The 24,493-nt window shown below is 50.6% G+C and overlaps 3 protein-coding genes across 7 annotated transcripts in view; 2 read left to right on the top strand and 1 right to left on the bottom strand.

The window, feature by feature from the left end:
• Positions 1-146: 146 nt before the first annotated feature.
• Rita1 (RBPJ interacting and tubulin associated 1) lies at positions 147-14,699 on the top strand. Of its 3 annotated transcripts, none has more exons than XM_040731113.1 (4): positions 147-508; positions 1,058-1,414; positions 2,402-2,921; positions 14,665-14,699. In XM_040731113.1, exons 2-3 carry the CDS (start codon positions 1,146-1,148, stop codon positions 2,907-2,909), a joined length of 777 nt encoding a protein of 258 aa, XP_040587047.1. In that variant the 5' UTR covers positions 147-508; positions 1,058-1,145; the 3' UTR covers positions 2,910-2,921; positions 14,665-14,699. The 3 variants fall into 3 exon arrangements, with proteins under 3 accessions (XP_040587047.1, XP_040587046.1, XP_012975164.1); XM_040731112.1 differs by lacking the exon at positions 14,665-14,699 and adding an exon at positions 7,599-8,962; XM_013119710.3 differs by lacking the exon at positions 14,665-14,699 and having other exon boundaries at positions 148-508; positions 2,402-3,315.
• Iqcd (IQ motif containing D) lies at positions 5,830-21,792 on the bottom strand. Of its 2 annotated transcripts, none has more exons than XM_040731111.1 (5): positions 21,762-21,792; positions 11,087-11,895; positions 9,717-9,950; positions 8,567-8,638; positions 5,830-6,345 (listed from the first exon to the last, which is right to left on the bottom strand). In XM_040731111.1, exons 2-5 carry the CDS (start codon positions 11,807-11,809, stop codon positions 5,977-5,979), a joined length of 1,398 nt encoding a protein of 465 aa, XP_040587045.1. In that variant the 5' UTR covers positions 11,810-11,895; positions 21,762-21,792; the 3' UTR covers positions 5,830-5,976. The 2 variants fall into 2 exon arrangements, with proteins under 2 accessions (XP_040587045.1, XP_040587043.1); XM_040731109.1 differs by having other exon boundaries at positions 21,653-21,773.
• A 280-nt stretch (positions 21,793-22,072) lies between these two features.
• The window catches only part of Tpcn1 (two pore segment channel 1), a 55,740-nt gene continuing 53,319 nt past the window's right edge, over positions 22,073-24,493 (top strand). The window contains exon 1 of one of the 2 annotated variants that reach the window (XM_040731562.1): positions 22,073-22,228. The gene's annotated coding sequence lies outside the window, so the exon portion shown is untranslated. Of the gene's footprint in view, positions 22,229-23,144; positions 23,228-24,493 lie in introns of those variants that run through there. The other variant, XM_040731563.1, reaches the window with a different exon arrangement.

The following is a 24,493-nucleotide window of genomic DNA, read 5'->3' as shown; positions in this document are numbered from 1 at the left end:
TACCAACTGTACTGGGAGGCGGGTATAAGTGACATACCAACTGAGCGGGTGGAAGGACTTGAGGAATGTACCAACTATGCATGGCCCGACCCTAAGAGGCGGGGCTTAGGGAATGACCCCACGAAACGGGGTGTGGCCTGGGGAACGTACCATCTGCGCAGGGGCGGGGACTAGGGACATACCACCTGCGTAGTGGCGGGCTGTCTCTCCTGTTGCCCAGCGCGGGATGCGCGTGGGCGCATGTCGCTGTGGCACCTCTGCGCTTGCTGTGCTGTGAGGGGATTTGTGGCGGAGCCGGAGCTTGCTGGCCAGAGGCCCCAGTAGGAAAATCGCCGGGCACGGAGTTCCGGTGATGCCTGCACTTTCAGCTTTGTAGACTGACTGATGCATGATTTTCTGCTGTTTGGAGCCTGAGTTGTGGTCGGGAAAATGGATTTAATCTGAGAGACCGAACGGGGCTATTGACGAGAACTAGAACGCACTACATTTGCAAAGTATTTTGCGCAAGGTAGGTAGACGTGGTGGCGACAGTGGCATGGGAGTCCTTTTCCCCTCCCACCATAGTTGGATTTTTCTGACTGGTGCTATGCCACTGTACGCCCGTAGTCGTACTGTAAATATTTGTTGAGCATACAACGTAGACTAAACGTGTGTATCTGTTTATTCATTAAATATTTGCTGACGGCATTTTCCCCTGTCTTGACAACTAAAAAGACAGGAGTGCCTGCTTAGCCTGCAGCTTGCATAGACCACGGGCTTCGAACCCATGCATCTCAGACGCCAGATAATCGTGCAGCTCTATGTGAGAAGTAGAAGCAGGAATCAGAGTAAAAATATAATGAGTTCCAGACCAGCTTGAGCTACAAGAAATCCTGGGTAGGGAAGGGGCAAAAAAAGTGATTCGTTTTCAAGATACCTCCTGAACTGCTAGTTCCCCTTTTGAGAAAGACCAGTCCCTTTCCCTCAGCAGGAAAAGGCCCTTTTCCCTTGGGCTTGAGACTCCAGGTTGCCACTGTTACTTACCTGGCCCTGCTGTTGACTCTCACCCTTTTCCCAGGGAGCCCCGGAAAAAAGACCACACCCACCGGCACTCTCGACGACCAAGGCAGTGAAGATCCTGGTGGAGCTGGCCGGCTTTGAGTGGCATGCAGGCGCTCCACCTTCAACACCGCAGCCCCAGCAGTTACAGGGTCAAGGCCAGGGCATCCTATGTGGATGAGAGCCTGTTTGGCAGCCCTACGGGAACCCGGCCCAGCCCACCAGACTTTGACCCACCCTGGGTGCAGAACTGTCACAGGTCGAGAGGAGTGGGCCCAGGACCACCGAAGGTCTCTCTGGTGAAGAGAGACTGTGAGCCCACCCCCTCTAGGGGCAGCACCCCAAGCCTCACACCAAGGAAAAAGAACAAATACAGGTAACAGGGTGGGAGTGTCACTTTTCTGGTAGCTGTGCTGAATGCTTGGGAAGGGCTTGATCAGTGGTGGTGTTGGCTGGTAAGATGGCCCAGTGGCAAGGGCTCCTGTCTCGAAAGCCTAGTGACCTGCGATTGCCGGAACTTCATAGAGGTGGAAGAACAGAATGACTCCACAGAGTTGTCCCCTTCCTCTCTGCGTGTGCTGCGGTCTGAACATGCCCACATAGACACATCATGCACACATAGTAATGAAAAATTTAAAATATTTTTAAAGGAAATTTCTTGGAAGGAAAAAACTTCAGACCAAAAAAATATATAATTGCATTTCTGCTGAGCTCATAGAGACTTTTTTGAAAAGTCCATTTGTATTGGCTATCTTTGTATGGGAGGGGTGTATACTGGTAGAGGTCGGAGAGTGGGTCCTTTCCTTTTACAACGTGGGTCCTGAGGATGGAACTCCGGTTATCAAGTCTTGGCCATAAGTACCCATACCCACTGAACCATCTTGCTGACCCAAGCTCCTATAGTTTTTTTACTGTTCATAAACAACAGTGTGACCATTGTGTGCATAACACTCAGTGGACTTAATTACTTCATTGATCTGGAGCTGAGTAGATTCAGAAGGGTGTTTGTCATTTGATGCACATGACTTGAGCATATACAGATACTCACAAGGGCTTCTGGAGTGCCCCCCCTCCATATACCAAAGAATGACTGTAATTCGGACTCTTGGTGGTGCGGTTCGCGTGAGGTGCTCCAGGTGAGGGACCCTGTTACAGCTGCTCCCCTCTCCATCACGTCTGTCTCCAGGAGAAAAGGGAAACAAGCCCCAAGCTGCTTTGGGCCAATACCTATGAGCCTATTGAAGAAGTCAGGACCCCCTGAGGGTGCCAGGCAGGCTCCCGCTTCTTCCTGCAGCTGGTGGGGAGTGAGGTTGTAGAGGGCTTTAGTGTGTCACCCCAGGTCACTGCATCCTTTCTTTCCTAGGTTGATTGGCCACACCCCATCCTACTGTGATGAGTCACTGTTTGGCTCCCGGCCACAGGGCCTCAGCAAAGAGGGGTCTCGGACAGCCATGGGGGATGCTGCCAAGCTCCGGACCCTTTTCTGGACACCACCAGCCACCCCTAGGGGCAGCTACTCACCTCGTCCCAGGGAGACCCCTCTTCGAGCCATTCACCCCGATGGACCCTCCAGGACAGAGCCCAGCATGACCACAGGCTCCCAGAAGACACCCCAGGAGGGGTTGGATGCTCCCCACTCTCTGGGGCAGAGGCGTTCCCATTCACTCACCCACCTGAGTGTCCCCAGCATGGGTCATCCAGCTGCCGGTACCCCCCAGACCAATGGACCTTGGAGTTCCCGGCCTTCCACATCAAGGATGACTGCCCGGAGTCCCCTGGTCACTCCCAAGGCACGGTCAGGCAGTGTTTCAGGGCCAGCTGCTCCTCAACGAGGGGCCAGCTCCCCTAAACCAAAACCTCCTTGGAAATGAGGCTCTCACCAGGTAAGCCTTTGGCTTATAGCAAGGACTCAGCTCAGGTGGGGCCCTCTGGGGACCAGTGTCTCCAGGACCCCCAATCACTGGAGAGCCTCTGCGAGGCTCCATGGTGAGGATGGGTCATACTTTCTTTTGTCCCCACAAGCTCAGGATGTCCCTAGCCCTCTCTGTGGAGTATTTGGGGTCCTTGAGATGTCGTCTCTGGCCATTTCTCAGCCTCTCTGTGCATGGGTGCCAAATCCCACCCAGTTTCCTGCTCAGGATTCAGTTTCTACAGGGGTCTGGGGGCCTTAAATGAGTTTTCTGGACTGTGTGTGGACCCCAAGGGTGGAACATGTGGAGACATTATTTTAATATTTATATATTTATTCCGTGTATTAAATGTATTTAGCTCATCCAAGCCAGTGGCGTGTTACTTTTAACCCCTTAAGTAAAGGCCTTGGGAAATTTAAAGAGTAGAGTTAAACAGAACCACAGGTGATTTGAGCATGTGGCAGAAATGACAGTGGCTGCTGAGGTCTGAGGACATAGACCTCAGGTAATGCTTAGTCCACCCCGATCCTGTCTCTGTCCTGTGACTCCATACATGGGTAGGTGGATGGTTCTTGCCAGCTCAGGACATAGTAAGAGTCCTTTGCTAGCAATTGTCTTGTTAGGAGGGCGGGGATGTAGCTGGGTGGTGGAGTATTTACCTAACATACATGAATGGGGCTTTGGCATCAATGCCCAGCAACCTCTGCCCCCAACAAAACAGAACAGGACTTAGTGATGAGCCAGGTGGGAAAGGCAGGCAGGGACAGGCGTCTGCAGAGCCCTAGGCCTGGGCTGCTAGGTGCCTCAGAGCTTCTCTCAGGTCCTGCATCCTTCCCTGGATAATGACAGTGGGGTCCTGAGTCTCTCCTGGTCCCCCTCCCTCCCTGAGCATTTTGTGAATGCCAGTGGGCTACTCACCATTGTCTAGGTATAGCCAGGCCCAGGGACATGTGTGTGCAGAGATCAGTCAGCTATCATCTGGGCACATATACACTGTACTTTAGCCACATAGGATGTTTAAGCTTCTAGAACTTTCTTTTTTTGTTTGTTTGTTTTTCAAGGCAGGGTTTCTCTGTGGCTTTGAAGGCTGTCCTGGAACTAGCTCTTGTAGACTAGGCTGGTCTTGAACTCACAGAGATCCGCCTGCCTCTGCCTTCCGAGTGCTGGGATTAAAGGCGTGCGCCACCACCGCCCGGTAGCTTCTAAAACTTTCACAAAGGATTGGTTAGTCTACCTCCTTTTTCTCTATCCCTTCCCTTCATGTTGATAGACACAGACTAGAAACAGAAACACACATTCTTCTCCTGTCTATACTAAAGGTCAGCTGGAGCCCAGGTGATACCACCAGGTAGTTGATACCAGGCCTGGAGTGTGGTTAATACCAGGCTGTGTTGTCAGAGCAGCTGGGGGGTGACAGAACGGGAGGGGGGTGGCAGCGCCTGATGGGAACAACAAGAGGTAGAGGAGGGGGCACTGGAGAGATGACCCAGCAGTTAAGAGTGCATACCGCTCTTCCAGAGGACCTGGGTTTGGTTCCCAGCACCCACATCAGGTGGTTCATAACCACCTGTAATTCCAGTTTGGGGGATCCAACACCCTCCGACTTCTGCAGGCATCAAGCATGCATGTGATGTATGCACACACACAACCTTTTAAGAAAAGGAGAGGGGCTGGAGAGATGGCTCAGAGGTTAAGAGCACTGACTGCTCTTCCAGAGGTCCTGAGTTCAATTCCCAGCAACCACATGGTGGCTCACAACCATCTGTAATGAGACCTGGTGCCCTCTTCTGGCCTGCAGGGATACATGCAGACAGAACACTGTATACATAACAAATAAATATATCTTTAAAAAAAAAAAGAAAGAAAAGGAGAGTAACCAGGCCGTACTTGTGTATGCTTTAATCCCAGCACTTGGGAGGTAGAGGCAGGTAGATCTCTGTGAGTTTGAGGCCAGCCTGGTCTATAGAGCTAGTTCTAGGACAACCAAAACTACACAAAGAAAACCTGTCTCAAAAACAAAAATAAACAAAGAAAGAAAAAAGCAGGGACTGAAGGGTTAAAAGAACTTAACTGCTCTGTCAGAGGTCCTGAGTTCAGATCTCACCCACTTCAAGTGGCTCACAAACATCTGTAACTCTAATTCCAATGAATTTTGCAGCCAGCTATGGACTCCATGTTCACACCCACATAAATAAAATAACCCTTGTTGTTTTCGAGACAGGGTTTCCCCGTGTAGCTCTGGCTGTCCTGGCACTCACTTTGTAGACCAGGTTGGCCTTGAAGCTCAGAGATCCTCCTGCCTCAGTCTCCCAAGTGGCGTGCACCACCCCCACCATCCCCATAGCCATCATTTTTGTTTGTTTGAAGTGGAGGAAGCCAAAGAGGTGGCCCGTGCCTGTAAATTCAGCACTTAGAAATCAAGAGGCAGGTGGATCACCAACCTGGGCTACAGAGGAATACTTTGTCTCAAAATAAAGTGCAGGGTGGCTGCTGCTGCCTCACCAGGGTGGAGATACTGGGACATCAGGGTGATGGGATCCTCACAGTAAGGGCTTTAGGATTCTATGGGATGGTTCTCCATTTTTGAGATTCTAGCAACTAGTAATTTTCAAAAAATCATGCAATCTAAACACCAAACAAAAACACTGCTGCCCTCCTGAGGGTTCAGAGCAAAGGGGTGGAGCTGTGTATGGGTGGGCAGGCCAGGGCTCCCTGGTGATGATGTCTCCATAGTAACCACAGTAGCTCCTGGGTTGGGACCAGGGCCTCATTTCTCAATGAAGATGTGGGAGAATGGGGCACCCTCCTCAGGATGCTGCGCCCATGAGCAACACATCCTCATTCTGGGATAGACAAATCTGTTAAAGGGTGAGCCCTTGAGTATGGTTTAAATGTTTTTTATTATTATTTGTATTTTTGGCCATCATTAAAGCCAGAGATGAAAAGGCTGGGGCGGGGTGGGGGCATCACTCAGACTGGGCAGGGCGTGGTTGAGGCTGGGCAGGGGCGGGGCCGTGCCAGGCAATGGTTACTTCTTTTTGCCTTTGCCCTTGCCCTTGCCCTTGGCCTTCTTCTCCTTGCCCTTCTCCTCTTTGCCCTTCTCCTTGCTCTTCTCCTTGCCCTTCACCTTGTCTTTGCCCTTGCCCTTGCCCCGCTTCTTCTTCCTGGATCTGAGCATGGAGCGTACCAGGTAGCCCTTCCACACGGCCTGGATGAGAGTGGCCGCCCTCACCATGCGCACCATCTCGCGCTCCGCCTCCACCCGCTTCTTGGAGTTGATCTCGCTCTCAGCACGGATCTGGGCGAACTCCTCCACCAGCACCGCATGCCTCTCCTTTAGCTCCTCCAGCTGCAGTTTCTCCTCCTTGTGGATGCTCTCCAGGTCTTCATATTCGTCCTAGGAGAGGGGCAGGGCTGGGGCACCTGGAATGGCCTCCATGCTCCCCATGCGCCCTGGCTTCCGCCCCAGCCAGGTAGTATGCAGACAGAGCCTACTGCACCTGGGCTCACTCCAGGAAGAACCCAGCTGAACGGATCTCAGGATGAAGGGAGAAAAGGAGCTGAGAGATGTGCAAGCCTAGGTGTGTGTGTGTTTTCTTGTGTACGTGCACATGTGAATGCATATGGCGTGTGTGTGTGTGTGTGTGTGTGTGTGTGTGTGTGTGTGTGTGTGTGTGTGTGTGTGTGTGTAGGCTAGAGGTCGATGTTAGGCTTCCTCCTCAATCTTTCCACTTTTTAAAAAAGGCAGGATCTTTCACTGAACCTAGAGTTTGCTGGTGTCACTGGGCTGACAAACTCCCAGCTTCTGCCTGTCTCTGCCTCTCGGCACTGTGGTAACAACTGCACACTGCAGCCTTCAGCTTCTACTTGGGTGCTGGGGATGCAAACTCAGGTCCTGGTATTTGCATAGCAAACATTCTACTAACTGAGCCAGCCCCCCAGCCACTGACCGTACCTTTTGAAGTCTAGTTTCTCGGCATCTTTAGGAGATTCCCTTTTAAGCTTCTGGTTTACCAGACATTCCAAATACCAGGGACAGTTTTGGGGATTAAGTATGAAAGGCCCCTCACAGACACATGGCTGGAGGCCTGGTCCCCGCTAGGTGGCGCTGTTGAGTGGTGACTGAATCATGAAAGCTCCACTCTCATCAGTGGATTAACCAGTTGATGGAGTCAATGCTCAACAGACAGGAGGGGGCCTTCCAGGAGGAAGTAATTCACTGGCTGGGGCGGCTGGGGGGGGCAGCTGGGGCTTGAAAGGTATCTTCTCTTTGGTCCATGTCTCCCTCCTCCTCTCCCTCCTCAACCCTTTTCTCCTCCTTCCCCTTGTTCATTCAGAGTGAACATTTCTGTCGCCCTCTCTGTGACATTCCCACGTTGATCTCAAGGCAGAGGGGTCAGGTGACCATGGCCTGAACTCTCCAGAACTCTGAGCTCAGATGAAACTTTCTTCCCTTCCTCAAGTGACAGAGTTGGCTCCCGAGGATTCGATGCCACTGTGCCAGGATCCAGTGTGGCCGTGGGGAGCTGCCGCTGGTTAGGCAGCTTCACAGAGGCCCAGAGCAGCAAGGTCTGCCTTGGGTGCTCTTGCCCCTCTTAATGCAATTCACACCTCCCCCTCCTCTCTCTCTCTCCCCCTTCTTTCCACCAGGATCTACCAAGTATCCACAGAGGGCGGAGCACTTCGGGGACAAGGACTGGGTGGACAGGTTCCCCGCCAGCAAGGATCCTGTGGCTCTCAGTGGACTCTGTCTGTAGCATTTGTTTTGTAGTACTGGACCCTGTGCAAACTAGGCGGGTGCTGAGCCACCCTAGCCGTGTCCCTAGCCACACAGCCTCCACTGGGACCCATGAAACAGGCACTAGCCACACAGCTCCTGTGCCCGGAGGGCACTGTGGTCAGTGTGAGAGAGGTCTGCTTGCTTTTCTCTGACCAGGCTTGGCCTTAAACTGTCTGGCAAGAACCCTCAGCTCTCCAGGCCCGCACAGGTCAAGGCCAGGTGCCACCCATGTCAACAGCAAGTGGGTGGGGCCATACAGGCTCCCACTTCGGGTCAGGACTTTATCTAGACCTAGCTGGGGGCTCAGACACATTCAGTAATGGTGTCTCATTAACCCTCCCACTATGGTCCCACGACAGACATTGCAGTCTGTCTTCCTCCTGGTTAGATACAAACTCAGAAAGGCCAACTGATGTCAGGTGACACACCTGATGAGTGACACCAGTTTGGAACCTGCAGATGACAATGAGGACTGTCTATGCTTCCCCGCCTTATCCGGGAGCCTGGCACCTTTTGGGTGCTAGGTGGACGCTGAGTGACAGTGGTCGGGGTGGACTCCCCACTGAACTCGGAGCAGGCAGGAGCCGAGCCAGCCTGGAGGCGGCGACCACAGGACTGGATATCAGATGGAACCACATTCTCCTGGATGGCTCTGGCTTTCATCAGTTTCCCACTTTTCCTGTCTTCCCACCCGGCACCCCCACCCCCGTGGACCTCCCTCTGGGACATGCCCCTTGAGGCAAAGGGTCTCCAGAGAGGCTCATACCTAGGCCATCCTGGGCAACTCCTACCCCACTCCCATCCCTCCTAACCCTCAGGGGGAACCCCTGGCACATACCTGCTTCTCGCTCATCTCCATGTCGTATTTCTGGATCCAGTTCTCAATTTCTGTCTCCACTTTATATTTTTTCTTAAACAAAAGCAAAGTCCAGGGCCAGTGGGTAGGTAGACACTTAGGACTTGAGTCTAATCCCCTGGTCCCGCAAGGTGGCAGGAGAGCACTGACGACAGAGCTGTTCTCTGACCTCCACACATGTATCGTGGTACATGTACACACACACACACACACACACACACACACACACACACACACACACACACAGTTTAAAGGGTCAGCTCCTAGCTGGGGGTATGGCTCAGAACCTTTGCTTAGCATGAATGAAGCCCTAAATTTAAAAATTAAATATACAGCTGGGCAGTGGTGGCACTTTAGTCCCAGCACTCGGGAGGCAGAGGCAGGCAGATCTCTGTGAGTTCAAGGTCAGCCTGGACTACAGAGTGAATTCCAGGGCAACCTCCAAAACTACAGAGAAATCCTGTCTTGAACTCCCCCACAAAAAATTAAATGTACTCGGAGCTGGAGAGATGGCTCAGCAGTTAAGAGTGCTGGTTTCTCTTCCAGAGGACCCAGGTTCAATACCCAGCACCCGCATGGTAGCTCACAACCCTCTGTAACTCCAGTTATAGGGGACCCAACATCCTCTTCTGGCCTCTGAGGGCATTTTACACATGTGGTACACAGACATACAAACAGACACACATGTAGGCAATATACCCACATATATAAAATAAAAGCTTAAAGAAAAAGAGAACACTGGACATGGTACCAGGCATTGTAGCACTAGAGAGGCAGAACTGGGTGCTTCTCTGTGAGTTCAAGGCCAAGCCTGGTCTACAGCCAGAGCTACTAAAGAATCCTGTCTCAAAAAAAAGAAAGAAAGAAAGAAAGAAAGAAAGAAAGAAAGAAAGAAAGAAAGAAAGAAAGAAAGAAAGAAAAGAACAAATTTCCCCATGCATAAACCAGAATGTGATTCTGTCATAGAAAAGAATGATGCTAGACACGCCTCCCCCATGGGTGAACTTTGAGATGGTGTCGAGGAGGAGCCTCGCGCCCCCCACCCTTGCCCCCCACCTCCCAGCAGATTCCACCTGTCTTGGCTTCCCCACTCCTGGGCCAGCCCTGCCCTGCCCCCGAGACCTCAGGGCACCTTCCTCAGGGCCTGCTCCACCTCCCGATTCTCCATGACCAGGTTGTGGTACTGCGCGCGAAGTGCCAGGATCTCTTGCTGTATCTTGGCCAGCCGCGCCTGGGAGGCTCGGTAATCCACCTTCTGCTGCTTCTCCGCCTCCTGCTTCGTGCGGAGGAGGCTGCTCTCCGAGAACTTGAACACCTGGTGCAGGTGGTTCTTCAGCTCTTGGATCACAAACTTCTCCTTCTCCACCTAGGCCAGGACGGATGAGGATGGGGCCCCGTTAATAGCCACACAGGACCCCCCCCATCACAGGGGCAGCTGGCCTTTGGCTGTGCCCTCTCTTAGGGTTTGGAACCAGCCAGCCTTATGCTCATCTCAGGCCTGGGACCACATACTCCCCTCCACCTAGGAAAGGGGTCAGCAAACAAAGGCTCATAGGCCAGATCCAAGCAGCCATATCTGGCAATAAATTGGAACACAGCCCTTTCTGCTACTGTTCTTGGCTGCTTCCACACTAACAGCAGAGTCACGTGGAGACCACTGTCCCTCTGAGCCCAAGTGCGTGGATTGTGCGACCCTTTGGAGATGAGATACAGAGCCAAAAAGAAAGCAGGCTGCAGGAAGACAGTAGCCGCTGAGGCCCCACAGTCATCAAGGTGTGACAGATCTGAATTGTAACTGATCCTGGGGCTCACTATAATACACTAACCAGTCAAGCCTGGGTGGGGGCGGGGTTGGCAGGAACGCACAATACAGGTATGCTTTAAGCTGCCTGCAGAACCTCTGAAAGTTATCCCAACACTCAGAAGGCACAGACAGGGGATCTCCATGAGTTCAAGACTGGTCTCTGGCATTCCAGCCCAGCCCAGGCTGTGTAGTGAGTCCCTGTCTCGAAGGAACAGTATGCACTCTTAACCACTAAGCCGTCTCTACAACCCCTCCCCCGTGTGTCTGAGGTCTCTCCTATGTAAGATGAAGACCCCACTTAGCTGGTAACAAAGACACTTTGCCAGACTCTGGCTGGGAAGGCCTTCCTCACTTGTCTGGCTCAGTCCCCCTTCCTTTGTCCTTCTTGTCTTAGTGGCAACGTCCCTCTGGTCCTTCTGGCCCAAGTTCAGTGCCCTGGTACCAGTGCTCTGGAAGTGCCCTGTCCTTACCCTTCACACTTCCAAACAGCAGTCAACTAATTCCTTAATGCCCTCCTGGGTCCTGTGAGCTCTTGAGGCTGAGTTTATTAAAGACATACCTCCTAGGGAAATGCTCGGGACAACCTCTACGGAGTCAATGAAGAGGAAGCTATTTGAATCAATGAAAGAAAACCCAAGTCCCAAAGGGCTCGGCCCACACAGTTCATCCCAGAACCTGAGGGATGCTGGGAAGTATACCTCTGACTCCTTATTCTTCAGCACTTCCGCCAGCTCGGTCTGGAGGGCGTCGATGACTTCCTGGTTCCTTGCATTCCTCCGGTTGATGTCCTGTATGAATTGGTTCTTCTCCCTTACTTCCATAGGGCTGGTGAGGAGCTTTTCAAAGAGGTAGCCCCGAAGCTCCACCAGGCCCTCGAGGAGGCGCTGGGCCCCGGGGCTTCTGCCTGGTGCATGCACCTGCATCATCGTGATGATCTGGGAGTTGCTGAACAGGATCCTCAAGACGGCCTTGGTGGAGTCTCGGAACTGGTGTGCCAGTGACCACAGGTTGGCCTTGCACAGTTCTAAGGACAGTAGGCGATCTCGGCACCAGGATTCCTCGGCTTCCTCCTTCTCTTCCTCCAGCTGTTTTTGTTTCTCCTGCAGGATGCTGGCACCCTCCAGAAGGACCTGGCCAATGTCCAGATGTTCTCTGATGGCCCTCACCAAGTCTTCAGGGAACATTCCCTCCAGAGCCTCTGGGTGGGTCTCCACGTAGGACATCAGGGTCATCAACCCCACTTTTTGTATGGCCTCATCCAAGACTGACATGATTCTCTTGGCCTCAATGGTGCTGAGCTTAGATTTGGATGGTGCCAAGGTCTTCATCGGCTCAGCTGGGATTATGTCTGTTTTCAGTGGGATTCTTTGGATGGCCAGCCCTTGGTAGGAAGGGGCCATGCTGTAGATGTCCAAGGCCATGTCTGGAGCGGCTGGCTTTTCTCTATATACCCTGGCACCGAGACGTCACCCAACTCAAGACTCCGTTGGCTTTTCAATCAGCAACCCTGCAAAGGAAGGGGTGGCTGTTAGGTATGATGGCCATGAGGACCACTCTATAGAACCTGGAAGCTACTTTGAGCTCTTTGGGTTTTTTGTTTTGATTTTATTTTGTTTGTTTGTTTGTTTGTTTGTTTGTTTGTTTGTTTTTGAGATTGGATCACTTAAAGCCTAGTCTGTCCTTACCCCTGACCCAAGTACTGGGGTTACAGGTGTGTACCACCCTACCAGGCTTATCTTTCAGCATTGTGATGGTGCTTGGTGCTTGACTGAGCCCCTGGAGTAAGAGGACTGAGGGTAGCGGGGAGTCCCTGGCACATATACCAGGCAAGAGGCAGCCACTGTTCTGAGGACCTTCATATGGGGATTACCCAAGTGTCAGAAATGTAGAGAGGCCAGCTTTGGGCAGCTGAGGTCACCAGCAGTGTCAACAGCAGGAAGCCACACAGGGAGGAGAAGTGAATGGGGGAGCAGGGGCAGCAGACCCCAGAGGAGTTGAAGCTATAGCTGGAAATACTGTCCAAGCAAAGCAGAGCGTGGAAGATGTGTTCTACCCCTGCTTGAATTTCCTCCCCATGTTGACCCCCAACCAGTGGGAAATCAGCTGTAGAGCCTGGGTCACAGCCAAGCACACAGCGCCAGATCAGCAGCCCTGCACACATAGGAGGCTGGGACAAGGCACCACAGGTCACAGAGTAGGATGGGACATGGACAGAGCAGGATGGGCCACAGAGGAGGAGAGGACATGGACACAGTAGAGTAGGACATGCATAGGACAAGACACAGACAGAGCTGAACAGGTCACGGCCAACAATGGGGCAAAAGCAAGCAGGGTGGGTGACAGTGCACCAGCACATGTCAGGAATGTGTGTGTTTGGGTGTAAGTGTGCATGTGTGTAGGTGTGCATGCCTATGTAGTGTCCATGTAAATAGAACGTTGGTGTGTGTAGATATGCATGTATGTGTGGATGAGCATTATGTGTGGGGGGGTCTGTATGTGTGTATGTGTGCGCACATATTACATGTCCATGTGCAGGCCAAAGGTTACCATCAGGTATCTTCATTTATCCACCTCGTACTTGTTTTTGAGACAAATCAATTCATGTCCTGGACCAGTGGTTCTCAATGACCCCCATCAGGTTTGCATATCAGGTATCATGAATATTAGATATTTACATTATGATTCATAACAGCAGCAAAGTTACAGCTATGAAGTAGCAGCAAAATAATTTTATGGTTGGTCACCACAGCATGAGGAACTGCACTAAAGGGTCACAGCGTTAGGAAGGTTGAGAACCACTGTCCAGACTAGGTTCTGAAACAGAGGAGGACATCAGAGTAACACCTGGGGAGCCACTAAGTCCAAGGTTTGGTTAGCAAAATTGTATCAATAGTGTCTTACCTATGTGTTCCTTTGTTTGAGGCAGAGCCTTGTGTAGCCCAGGCTGGCCTGGAACTTGTTATATGGGGAAGGATGCCCTTAAACTACAGCTTCCATCCCCAAATGTGAGGAGTTCAGGCACTGTGGCCACACCAGGTTTGACAATGTTACTTTCTTAGTTCTAACCTATGCTGTTTCCTAGCATCTCAGGAAACAGAATGAAGCATGCAGAGAACCTGTATTATGTAGCCAGGTTTTCTATAAATCCATAATTACTACAAATTAAGAGCAACTGTCTCAAAAACTCAATGGTGACATCAGAAATCAATAATTTTGTTGGCAAGCTGATCATAGTGTCGCACACCTTTGATCCCAGCAATCAGGAGGCAGAGACAGGAGAATCTCTGAATTTGAGGTCAGCCTAGTTTACATAATGAGTGCCAGGACAGCCAGAGTACATAATGAGACCCTGTGTCAAAAAACAAAACAAAATTTCCTGTGGCTTTGGTAGCACAGTGGCTGTAGCAGGAACTTGCAGTGGCCCCCGCTGGGTCTGGTTACCCCTGGGGGTGGGGCCTGGTTCCCTTTGCCCTAAGGTAGGAATCCTTGGGTTCAATGGAAGTTTTAAGCACGAGTCTTCAACAACTAATATTACATTGTAGGCCCAGGGAAACTGAAGTGTGTGTCTGGGCCACCACAGTGTCACATATGAATGCCATCTCTGTGTTCAGCCTGTCCCTTCTGCATGCTCCTTGCCCTGATGACTGGCTCTGATGTCCCCACACAGACCTGCTTAATTATTCACCACCTTTCCCTCTTCAAAGATGTGTCTGCCAACAGAAGCTGGGCTCATGGGGCTAGTTACACCCTGTGACTAGAGAAGCCTGGAGGGAGTGTGTGGAGGGGAGGACAGAGGACTCACTCTGGGACTCTGAGTTCCCAGCTGCAATCACTGGAGGGGACAGTGGCATTGATGTCTCTGTCTGCTCAAGTCTGTGTCCTTGTCAGGTAAAGGCACCTAGGTTTTCCCAGGAAACACAGCCTCTCCCCCATCATAGGCAGCTGCTCTGGTTTGTGTATAATCCCACAGGTTCCTGTATTAAAGCCATGGTCCTCAGCCCACGGCACCATGGCCATGCAGAGGTGATGCAACTGTAAGAGGTGGGGCCTGGAGGGGAGGTTGTTGGGGTTTTCTTTTTTGGGGGGGAGGGTGAGTGTTGAGACAGAGTCTTACTATGTAATCCTGGCTGGCCTGGAAGTCACAGGCATCCTCCTGCTTCTGCCTCTGGCTCCTGAGTGCTGGGATTAACCTGGCTGGTGCAAGATTTTTTAGGTGACTGGAGCTATGCCCTTGAAGGGAACACTCACACTGTCTCTCTTTTTCTTTCTTTTTCAGAGGACACCAGATCTCATTCAAGGTGGTTGTGAGCCACCATGTGGGTGCTGGGAATTGAACTCAGGTCCTCTGGAAGAACAGTCAGTGCTCTTAACCGCTGAGCCATCTCTCCAGCTCCCTGTCTCTCTCTTTCTTTCTCTCTGTCTCTCCCCACCCTCCTCCTCCATCTCTCCCCTTCTCTCTCTCCAAACCAATTGGAAGTGTGCAAGCTCATCACTCACAGGCTCTGCCATGATGTGATGCACTGCCCCTCCTCAGCCTCCAACACAGCAGAGCCACCAGTCACAGACCAGAGCAGCTTTACAAGTCATTCACCTCAGGGGCTTTGTCATGGTGAGAAAGCTGACAGTCTTGGGGGGACTGTCCATCAAATAGTCCTGTCCACTGTGTCTGAGGAACAGGGACTCTGGCTGAGGGGTGGGAACTGCCAAGCCTCCAGCTCCTTCCTGAAGACCCTGAAGTGGGGGATGGGAGACCTTCTTGGCATCTGTCTGAGGTCTGAAGCCTGGTTGGTCAGCATTGCTTTCATGGCTACACTTAGCCTCCATGTGCTTCTGCTGTTTGTGATCACAGAGGCTCAGCTGATGAGATATCCATTCAAAGAGCCCCTTAGGTGGTCAAACAGCACAGGAACTGATGATGGACCCAGATTAAGACGGAGGAGGAGAAGGCACTACGCAAAGCCACAGCGGACTATCTTTAGTTCTTCAGACCGCAGACAGCGAGTCAATTGGATGAGTATCTAAATGTCTAAGGACAGAGAAGAGAGGCGCCAGCTCTGTTGTGAAGGATGGGAGGCTCCTCGGCTGGGCAAAGCACACCCAGAGTGAGAACCTTCTTCAAGGCTGAAGACCCTGGCCGGGGGTTGGTGGCGCACGCCTTTAATCCCAGCACTCGGGAGGCAGAGGCAGGTGGATGTTTGTGAGTTCGGACCGACAGCCTCCGAAACAATACAGAGAAACCCTGTCTCAAAAAAAAGGCTGAAGACCCTGCCCAAGGAGGCACCATCTTGCTTCCCTAAGACTCATTCCCACTTCCTGCTCTCTCACCCCAGAGTGAGTTTTCTGGGCAGCTGTGGCGCCTCTCCCTGGCCCCTCTGAGGATGAAGGGTCCCCGCCCCGAGGCCACAGGATGAATGAAGGAAGAATTGGATGAACACACTTTTCCACGTTGTCCTCGGAGTTCTCCAGGCATCAATCAGAACTCCCAGGATGCTTGGGAGACAAAGGCTGGAAACTCAGAGCCACGGGGAATGTTTCCAATTTGCTTTCAGCCAAATTGCCTCTTTTGCTTTAAAGGGCAAGCTTGTTTTCTTTGATTACCAAGATGCCCATCAGTTCTTGACAGCTCATTTGGGTGAACAGGGGAAGGGGAAGGTGTGGGGAGCAGGGCGAATGATGACGCCAGCAAAATTACCCTAGAATCTTTTCCTTGAATTCTAATGAATGTTCCGTGTCCTTTTTTATGCCACCAACATTCATATTGAAATTGTTGTCAACCCAGCCTCCCCCTTTTTAAGATTCCTGCCCTGAGAGTCAAGCAGGAGCTGCAGATGCACCAGGCTTTAATTGTCCTGAATTCTATTGATTTATCTTTATCATGCAAATGTGCCTCCACTTCATTCAAACAGACCTGTTGGATATTTATTACTGTGCTTCAGTTTTGAAAAAAAAAATAGTCCTCCCCACCCACACACGTGGGAAAGAAGATGAGAGAAACCGGTGACTGTTTCACAGATCCAATACTGGTTGTGGGGAGGACGGGGTAGGGAGAAGGTGTCTTGGTTTAAGGACCTTATTTTGTAATACTGGCGGATGTTAGAACTTACCTATGTGCCCAACTGTTCTTATTACACCCGTGATTCCAGCACTCTGGAGGTGGAGGCAGGAGGAATAGAAGGTCACGACCATCCTGGGCTACATAGGGAGACTCAGTCTCAAAAAAACAAATCAAACAGAAAACCAAGAAGAATTTTCTATGGATGAGTTCCCTTGGTCCATACAGCCCTGCGTGGTTATGCTATTTCCTTCATTTCATAAGAAAAGGGAACTGAGTGGTACAGGAGTCCAATCAAAGAGGAGGAAAACTTCCATCCATGGTTGGTGAGATAGGTCAGTGGGTAAAGATGCTTGCTACCAAAACTGAGGACCTGAGTTCGGTCCCTGCAACCTATGCTGTAAGGAGAAACTCACTTCTGAGAGCTGTCCTTGACCTCCAGACATGTGCAGTGGCATGCCAGCACTCACACACATAATTATGCACACACACACCACCGTCAAATAGTAAGTAGTAGTAGTAGTAGTAGTAGTAGTAGTAGTAGTAGTATAAACTTTTATCCTAAGCAACTATCACACAGTAGATGCTCAGTAAATACATGATTGTTGGTTAATGAGGAGGCAGTGGCTCTGCCTTCCCATCATTTTCTGCAGGATGTTGCAGATGCAGTACTGAGTTCACAAGCCAGATGACGTCTGGGGATAGCTGTTCACATTGCTGCTTGCAGCAGCCAACCTTTTGCAGTTTGGGACTAACCTTAGCACGGTCACCTGACTCTTCTACAGGTTCCAAAGTGGAAAGGGAAGCCAGAGGCTCACTGTGTGATAACTGAGTTCACTTGGAGCCCAGTCCCTGTGGGTCACACCCAGCCATATGGGTTTGGATAAGCTGACCACCCTCTTTAAGCTTTGGTTGCCCCCCTCTAAAATGGGGACAGACAGGAGACTTAACAGAGCCCTTGTGTGAATGTAATACTGTGAAACCAACATTTCTGACTTTTATTACAAACAATAAAATGGCAGGTGAGGGCTGCAGAGATGACTCAGTGGGTAAGAGCATCTGTTGCTCTGGCAGAGGACTGGGGTTTGGTTCTCAGCACCCACTTGGAGACTCATAGCTAGGCTTAGTTCTTGCTCCAAGGAATCAAGTGCCCTCTTCTGGCCTCCCATAGTACTGCACACATCATGCATGTACATGCATCCAGGCAAAACATTCATATACAGCTGGGCAGTGATGGCTTACGCCTTTAATCCCAGCTCTTGGGAGGTAGGGATGGGTGGGTCTTTGTGCGTTACAGACCAGCTTCATCTACAGAGCAAGTTCCAGGACAGGCTCCAAAGCTACAGAGACACCATGTCTCAAAAAAACCACAAAACAAAACAACCCCCCCAAAACATTCATATACATAAACTTTTAAAATCTAAAAGACAGAAAGAATCCCTAAAGCATGACTATGACACATCACTCTGCAGACTGAACAGAGGAGGGGCAGAGGCAGGAGGATGCTGGGGGTGGTTAAGTCCCAGGTTCAGAGAAAACCTTGCCTCAAAGGAAAAGTCAGAGAGTTACAGAGGACACTTAATCCTCGTCTGTGTTCCATGTCAGATATTTTGAATTCCTTTCTTGGTTACAGTATGCTTTAGAAATACGCATTCTGGCCAGGCGGTGGTGGCACACGCCTTTAATCCCAGCACTCGGGAGGCAGAGGCAGGCGGATCTCTGTGAGTTCGAGGCCAGGCTGGACCGACAGCCTCCAAAACAATACAGAGAAACCCTGTCTCGTAAAAACCAAAAAAAAAAAAAAAAAAGAAAGAAATATGCATTCTGTAATAAGATCTGGTGCCCTTTTCTGGCATGCAGGGATACATCACTGTATACATAATAAATAAATCTTTTTTAAAAAGACACTATAAAAAAAGAAATGTGCAGGCCAGGCGTTGGTGGCGCACGCCTTTAATCCCAGCACTTGGGAGGCAGAGGCAGGCGGATCTCTGTGAGTTCGAGGCCAGCCTGGTCTACAAGAGCTAGTTCCAGGACAGCCTCCAAAGCCACAGAGAAACCCTGTCTCGAAAAACCAAAAAAAAGAAAAAAGAAAAAAAGAAATGTGCATTCCTGGTCACACATGACTGTACAGTGGATTGTTTTGGGGTTTCAAAAGGAAGGAAGGGCTGCTAGTGGTGCATCTGTTTAGCAAGCATGAGGTTCTGGGTTCTATCACAGAACCAATACACACACACACACACACAAGTGCACACACATGTACACACACATACACATACATACATGTGCACACACATACACACACTAAGTAAATGAAATATAATTTAAGACATGGGTCAGAAGCTGGGGTAGAGTGTGACATGGTGGCACATACCTTTAATCCCAGCACTCAGGAGGCAGAGGCAGGCAGATTTCTGTGAGTTCGAGGCCAACCTGGCCTCCAGAGTTCCAGGACAGCCAAAGCTATACAAAGAAACCCTGTTTGGAAACACACACACACACACACACACACACACACACACACACACACACACACACACCACTACAGACTAGAGAGATGGCTTGGTCTGTAAAATACTTTCTGCTCAAATTTGAAGCTCCCTAACACCTATGTAAAAGCAAGGTGTGACAGAAAGAATAAAAATAGAACTCTTCATCTTTAAAAATTATCAATTACCTACCAGAGTGTAAAATATCAATATAATTAACACATGTAGGAATCACAGAATTTGTATTTGCCTGGAGTTTTGATGTGGGAATTAAACTTAAGGTCTCAAAAAAAAAAAAAAGAAAACCAAAAATAGCTCAGAACAAAACAAACAAAGAAAAAAACTTAAGCCCTTACATGTTGAGTACAACCAGTGCTACCCAATTGCATTTTGAGCCTGCATTACTCGTTTTTTAATTATTTATTTTTGTGTCCATTGGGGTTTTGTCTGCATGCATGTCTGTGGGAGGGTATTGGATCCCCTGGAACAGGAGTTACAGACAGTTGTGAGCTGACACATGGGTGCTGGGAATTGAACTGGGGTCCTCTGGAAGAGCAGCCAGTGCTCTTAACCACTGAGCCATCTCTTCAGCCTGAGATTGCATTATTCTTTTTATAATTAAACTTGTGCTGACTAAGTTTAGAAGGAAAGTGTATTTCTTTGTCAATTGAAAGAAAAAGGTCACCTGCATTTGAAAGCATTAGGGTTAAAATGTTTTCATTGACTACAGGATCTAACCTGTTGCTATAATAAAAGCTGAGGTTCAAAGAAACTTCCCCTTGATGATCCATTTCAAATGTTCTTGATTTTAATCACTTGCAATTCCAAGAACACTAACTAGGACCTCAAAGAAAACTGTGTGTGTGGTGGAGTGGAGTATGTGCCTATGAGTGCAGGTGTCTATGGCGCCAGAAGAGGGCGCTGGATCACCGGCAGGCAGAATTGCAGGCAGTGATGAACTACTTGAGGTGGGTGTGGGGAACTGAGGATCTTCTGCAAAAGCAGAGTGTGCTCTTAATGAACAAGCCATCTCTCCAGCTGCCTGCCCCCCAGCACCACCTCTTTAAGAGACAGCAAGCACTTCATGCCGCTCAGGCCGCCTCCAGGATTCACAATAAGCACTCAGTAAACCCATGTTAAATATGTGAATATTTTGGTGTGAGCCAAGAAAATGTCCTTGGAAACGCTTTGACAGAGAGAGCTGAAGGGGAGTGAGTCATGTCGGGGAATCACCGCAGTTAGCTGAGCAGTCGCTGTGTGGCTGTGCCCATGCCAACTCTTCATTGTCTCACCTCCTTCAGTCTTCCCCAGAGATTCTCCTTCCCCTTCAGAACGTACAGGGAAATCACATTCTAAATACACGCGCTAAATTTTAAAGTTAACGTCAAAGACAAAGTACAATCAAAACGTTGTGCACAGTCTAAATAACCGAGGGAGGTCTAATAGCACCAGCATAGCCACAGTGGTTCACAACCACCTGTAACTCCAGCTCCAGGGGATCCAGTGCCCCCTTCCGGCCTCCTCAGTCACAGCACGCACGTTGTGCACAAACATACATGTAGGTCTCACAGATACACATAAAATTAAAATAAACAAATGTTTTTGCTGTTGTTGTTTTTCAAGACAGGGTTTCCCTGGGTAGCTTTGGAGCCTGTCCTGGAACTAGCTCTTGTAGATCAGGCTGGTTTGGTCTCGAACTCACAGAGATCCACCTGCCTCTGCCTCCCAAGTGCATGCACCACCACCTGACACAAAATAAACAAATCTTTACGTTTTTAAAAAAGAGTGTGAGCCGGGCGTTGGTGGCGCATGCCTTTAATCCCAGCACCTGGGAGGCAGAGGCAGGCGGATCTCTGTGAGTTCGAGACCAGCCTGGACTACCAAGTGAGTTCCAGGACAGCCTCCAAAGCCACAGAGAAACCCTGTCTCGAAAAACCAAAAAAAAAAAAAAAAAAAAAAAAAAAGAGTGTGCACAGCTCTTCCAGAGGATCTGAATTTAGTTCCTGGCAGTTAGGTCAGGCAACTCACAACTTCCTGCCCGTAACTTCAACTCCAGGCTCGAGGGACTCCAAAACCCTTTTCTGGACTTACATGCACGTACCCTACCAACACACACATAGTGACCAAAATAATAAAAATAAATCTTCAACAAACAAATAACAATTAATAAAAACTAATTAGGCCAGGCGCGGTAGAGCATGCCTTTAATCCCAGCCCTCAGAAGCAGAGGCAGGAGGATCTCTGTGAGTTTGAGGCCAGCTTGGTCTAAAAAGTGAGTTCCAGGCCAACCATAACTACATAGTGAGACCCTGTCTCAAAACAAACAAACAACAAACCCCTAACTTAAGCATACACTGAAGTGGGATCCTGCACCCAGCAAGCTCACCTCGAAACACAGGGTCCTTAGTGGGGACATTGAGTGCCTGACAAACCAACTCACCTTCTTACTTGAACTAAGTTCACTGGGATGTCTACATACATGGTACCACTGAGGGATGAGGGGCGGAGTCATGAAATGACAGGTGGACAGGGCAGGAGCTGGGACTGTCAAAAGAGGATGCTCGGTGATCCTTGTAGGAGGCCTAGAGGGGGCTGGACCGAGGCAGAGTAGAGGAATGAAGCCCTCGAGTTACATGGGCTGGCAGGGGGACGAGGACCCCTCGGGGGTCCCTGGACAACGCGCCCACGACACGCAGCCCCGGGGCTTCCCCGCTGTCACTCACCGGCTCCTCAAGCCGCAAGTTTCTCTGCCCACAATTAACCAACTCGGCGGTCCCTGTGTTGCTAGGTTACGCGCCAATCTTAGAAGGCGGGACTCGGTGTTTGACTGACCTCCTTTTTCCACCGTTCAACTTCTAATCAGGCCGCCTTGGCTCCGCCTGCCGAACGATGACCAATCAGAACCACCGTTTCTCTGACGTTTCGCCAATGGGAAGACCCGGAATTCTCATTGGTTGAGCGATTAAAGCGGGGGGAAAGGGGTGGAGTTTCTTCGCTCCGCCCTCCCTTCGGGAGGAGGGACGTGAGAACGGTGAGTGACGTGCAGATTACCAAGTTAAGTTTCATTGCGGCCTCTCTGGTGGCCAATGGGCCGTGGCGTGGGGTCGTGGGGCGGGGCCTGCGGGGCTGAGTGACGGGAGTCGGCGGATGCAAGGGCTGGCGCAGCTGCTGCTGTGGCAGCGGTGAGGCGGCGGTGGCGGCTGCAGTGGCTCCGCTGTCGGGATATTGGCAGCGGCAGCTGCAAGCTGGGCTGCGCTGTGCAGATCCGGTGCACGGTGCGGGATCCCGGGACAGCGCGTGTAAGAATCCGAGGGGTGCGCCGGCTTGGCCCGAGGACAGGGTTCAGGGGTCAGAGGGCGCCGAGAAGGGGCTGAGACTGGGGCTGGGAGCTCCCAGCGCCCGAGGCGGGGCCTGGGGAGGTGCTCCGCGTGCTTCTCCCCCCTGCACGTTCACTTCTTTCTGCACCTTTCTCTTTGCCTTGACTTCCTGGGGCGATCCGGATCGCGGCGGGGAGCTGGAGCCCCCGCGCGACCCTTCTCCCGCTTCCTTCCCTCCCCGCTCACCTCCCGGCTGCGACCTCTTGTGACCGGGCCGGGGACTCCTGCTTGGGTCAGCCTGACTCTGGGGGCAGACAGCTAGCGGGATGGCAGCTCTGATCCCGGGACCTTCCTTCATTGGTGACCTTCCCTCAGGGGTGACCCTCTGGGTCCTCTCTAGAGTGCGGACCGAAGTCTGCTGAAGGGCAGGACCTGAGGAGCCCCGAGTTCTGCCTCTGAGTCTGCTGTGTGACCTTGGGCAGTTAGTTTCCTTCTCTCTGGGCCTCGTTTCCTTCTCTTTGAAAAGTCAATAGGCACATTAGGAGAAGGATGGCAACTTCAAGGCTATCCAAGACTAGACAGGGATATCCCTGTCTCGAAAGACAAAAACAAGAAAGTGATTGGTGGATTTCTCTTAAGTGGCGTGCAGTTTCTAGGAATAGTTTAGCGGAAAGTGCCTCAGTTCGTGCCACCTGCTTTCTAGTCGGCCTGATGGAACTTGTAGTTGTTGACTCACGAGAGAGTTAGCCAGGCTAAGAAGCCGCCTCATCGAAAAAGTGAGATGCTTGCTAACCTAGGCTGTACCGAGGGCAGAGCTGTTGAGTCTGAGCCAAAAGTCTGTTTCCTGTGGGTGGGGTCTCAGCTGTGCACTGTAGATATTTAGTGGCCTCTTTGGACTCCCTCAAGATCATTCCCAAGTTGTGACGCCGGAAATATTTCTAGTCAGTGGGGACAAAGTCACACCAGGCGAGAGCCATTGAGGTAAGACAAGGCTCGCAGGAATGGAGTCATACGTTCAGTGGTTAAAACGGAAAACCCGCTAGCTAGGAGGATACTAATGACAAAATTTAGAAACCGGTATGAACTGGGAGTTTTTTTGCCTTCCAAATAAATAGAGAGTGCACTGTCAGAGCCTTCTTGTGGTTTTAATGTAGTGTGTTCAAGTAATCCTTCTACCATGGGGTGTGTTAGACAAGAGAGTTTAGCCAGTACACGGCACTGGGAGAGGAGAAAGTTAAGCCAGAATACAAAACACAGCACAGTTCTCTAGACAGCCAAATGATGGCATCTGCTACTGTCTCTCCCCTAGTTGAGATCTTAAAGCAAAATAAATCCCCAAATCTGCAGGAAAAGTAAAAACGAAAAACCAAACCAAACTGCACTTGCAGGAAGTTTGCTGGGCAGAGAGTTGCATGCTTAGTTGGCTGCAATGTGGTGTTTATCTCTGCTGCTGCCTCTGTTGAAGGAAAGCCTGTTGATGTTCCCATCACCACCCCCAAAAGGAGGCATTGCGCAGTTGCTTTGGAGGCAGAATCCATCCAGTGCCCGGGCCACAGCTGGAGGCAGCAGCCTGCTGCTGTTTCCAAGTTCAAAGGTCCCAGGCAGATACGCTGAGCTCTGCTTTTCTTTTCATCTCGGTAAGCAGAAGTGGAATGTACAAACAGCCACTGCAGCACACCAGTTCTGAGTCTTTTAAACCTGGAGGGAAGGATGGGCCCCTCTGGTTACAAGTTGTAAAAATGTGGGTGTCCCCCTTCTCCTTATCTAACATCCACATCGCTGAGGTCCATACAAGAACAATGCCGGGCTGGCCACCAGCAAAGCCACGATGATCTTGTGTATCCCCAAGAGGGCACTTAACAAAGCTAAAGTGGAAATTGTTCACAGACATAAAAAGAGAGACCAGGACAAGCTTGGAGAGCCGGACGCACTCACTTTTTATTACTGTTGTCTGAAGACCAGACCTGGGGGTTTAGAGGGCACTGGGCACTGTAGGTATCGTGATGGCTAGGGGTATGGGCAAGGCAAAGCTTGGATTTCTGCCTGTGGACTGTCAGGCAAGTTACCTAACCTCTCTGCCCCTATCTGATTGATGTGTAGGACTATTAGTGAGTTTTTGGTCACCTAGTTGTAAATTGCTAGTAGGGTCCCTGGCATAGTTTGAGTACTCTTTGAAGATGAAGTGCTAAACATTATAATCGTTATAAATTGTTTTCCCTTTAAAATCTTTACAAAGCACAGAGATAA

This window comes from Mesocricetus auratus, unplaced genomic scaffold (assembly GCF_017639785.1).
Source record: "Mesocricetus auratus isolate SY011 unplaced genomic scaffold, BCM_Maur_2.0 Super-Scaffold_100025, whole genome shotgun sequence".
Classification (NCBI taxonomy): Eukaryota; Metazoa; Chordata; class Mammalia; order Rodentia; family Cricetidae; genus Mesocricetus; species Mesocricetus auratus.
The sequence above is the reverse complement of the archived record's forward strand: the minus strand, read 5'-3'. Positions and strand labels throughout refer to the sequence as shown.

Bases quoted from the DNA above. Each gene is read 5' to 3' on its own strand.
- Iqcd (XM_040731111.1), bottom strand. From the start codon at position 11,809: ATGGCCTTGGACATCTACAGCATGGCCCCTTCCTACCAAGGGCTGGCC. The intron at 8,639-9,716 runs GTGCCCTGAGGT...CTTTTGTTTAAG, and splicing joins TGGAGCAGGCCCTGAGGAAG to AAAAAATATAAAGTGGAGAC. The intron at 6,346-8,566 runs GTATGTGCCAGG...CCCCTCTCCTAG, and splicing joins TGGAGATGAGCGAGAAGCAG to GACGAATATGAAGACCTGGA.
- Rita1 (XM_040731113.1), top strand. From the start codon at position 1,146: ATGCAGGCGCTCCACCTTCAACACCGCAGCCCCAGCAGTTACAGGGTC. The intron at 1,415-2,401 runs GTAACAGGGTGG...TTTCTTTCCTAG, and splicing joins AGGAAAAAGAACAAATACAG to GTTGATTGGCCACACCCCAT.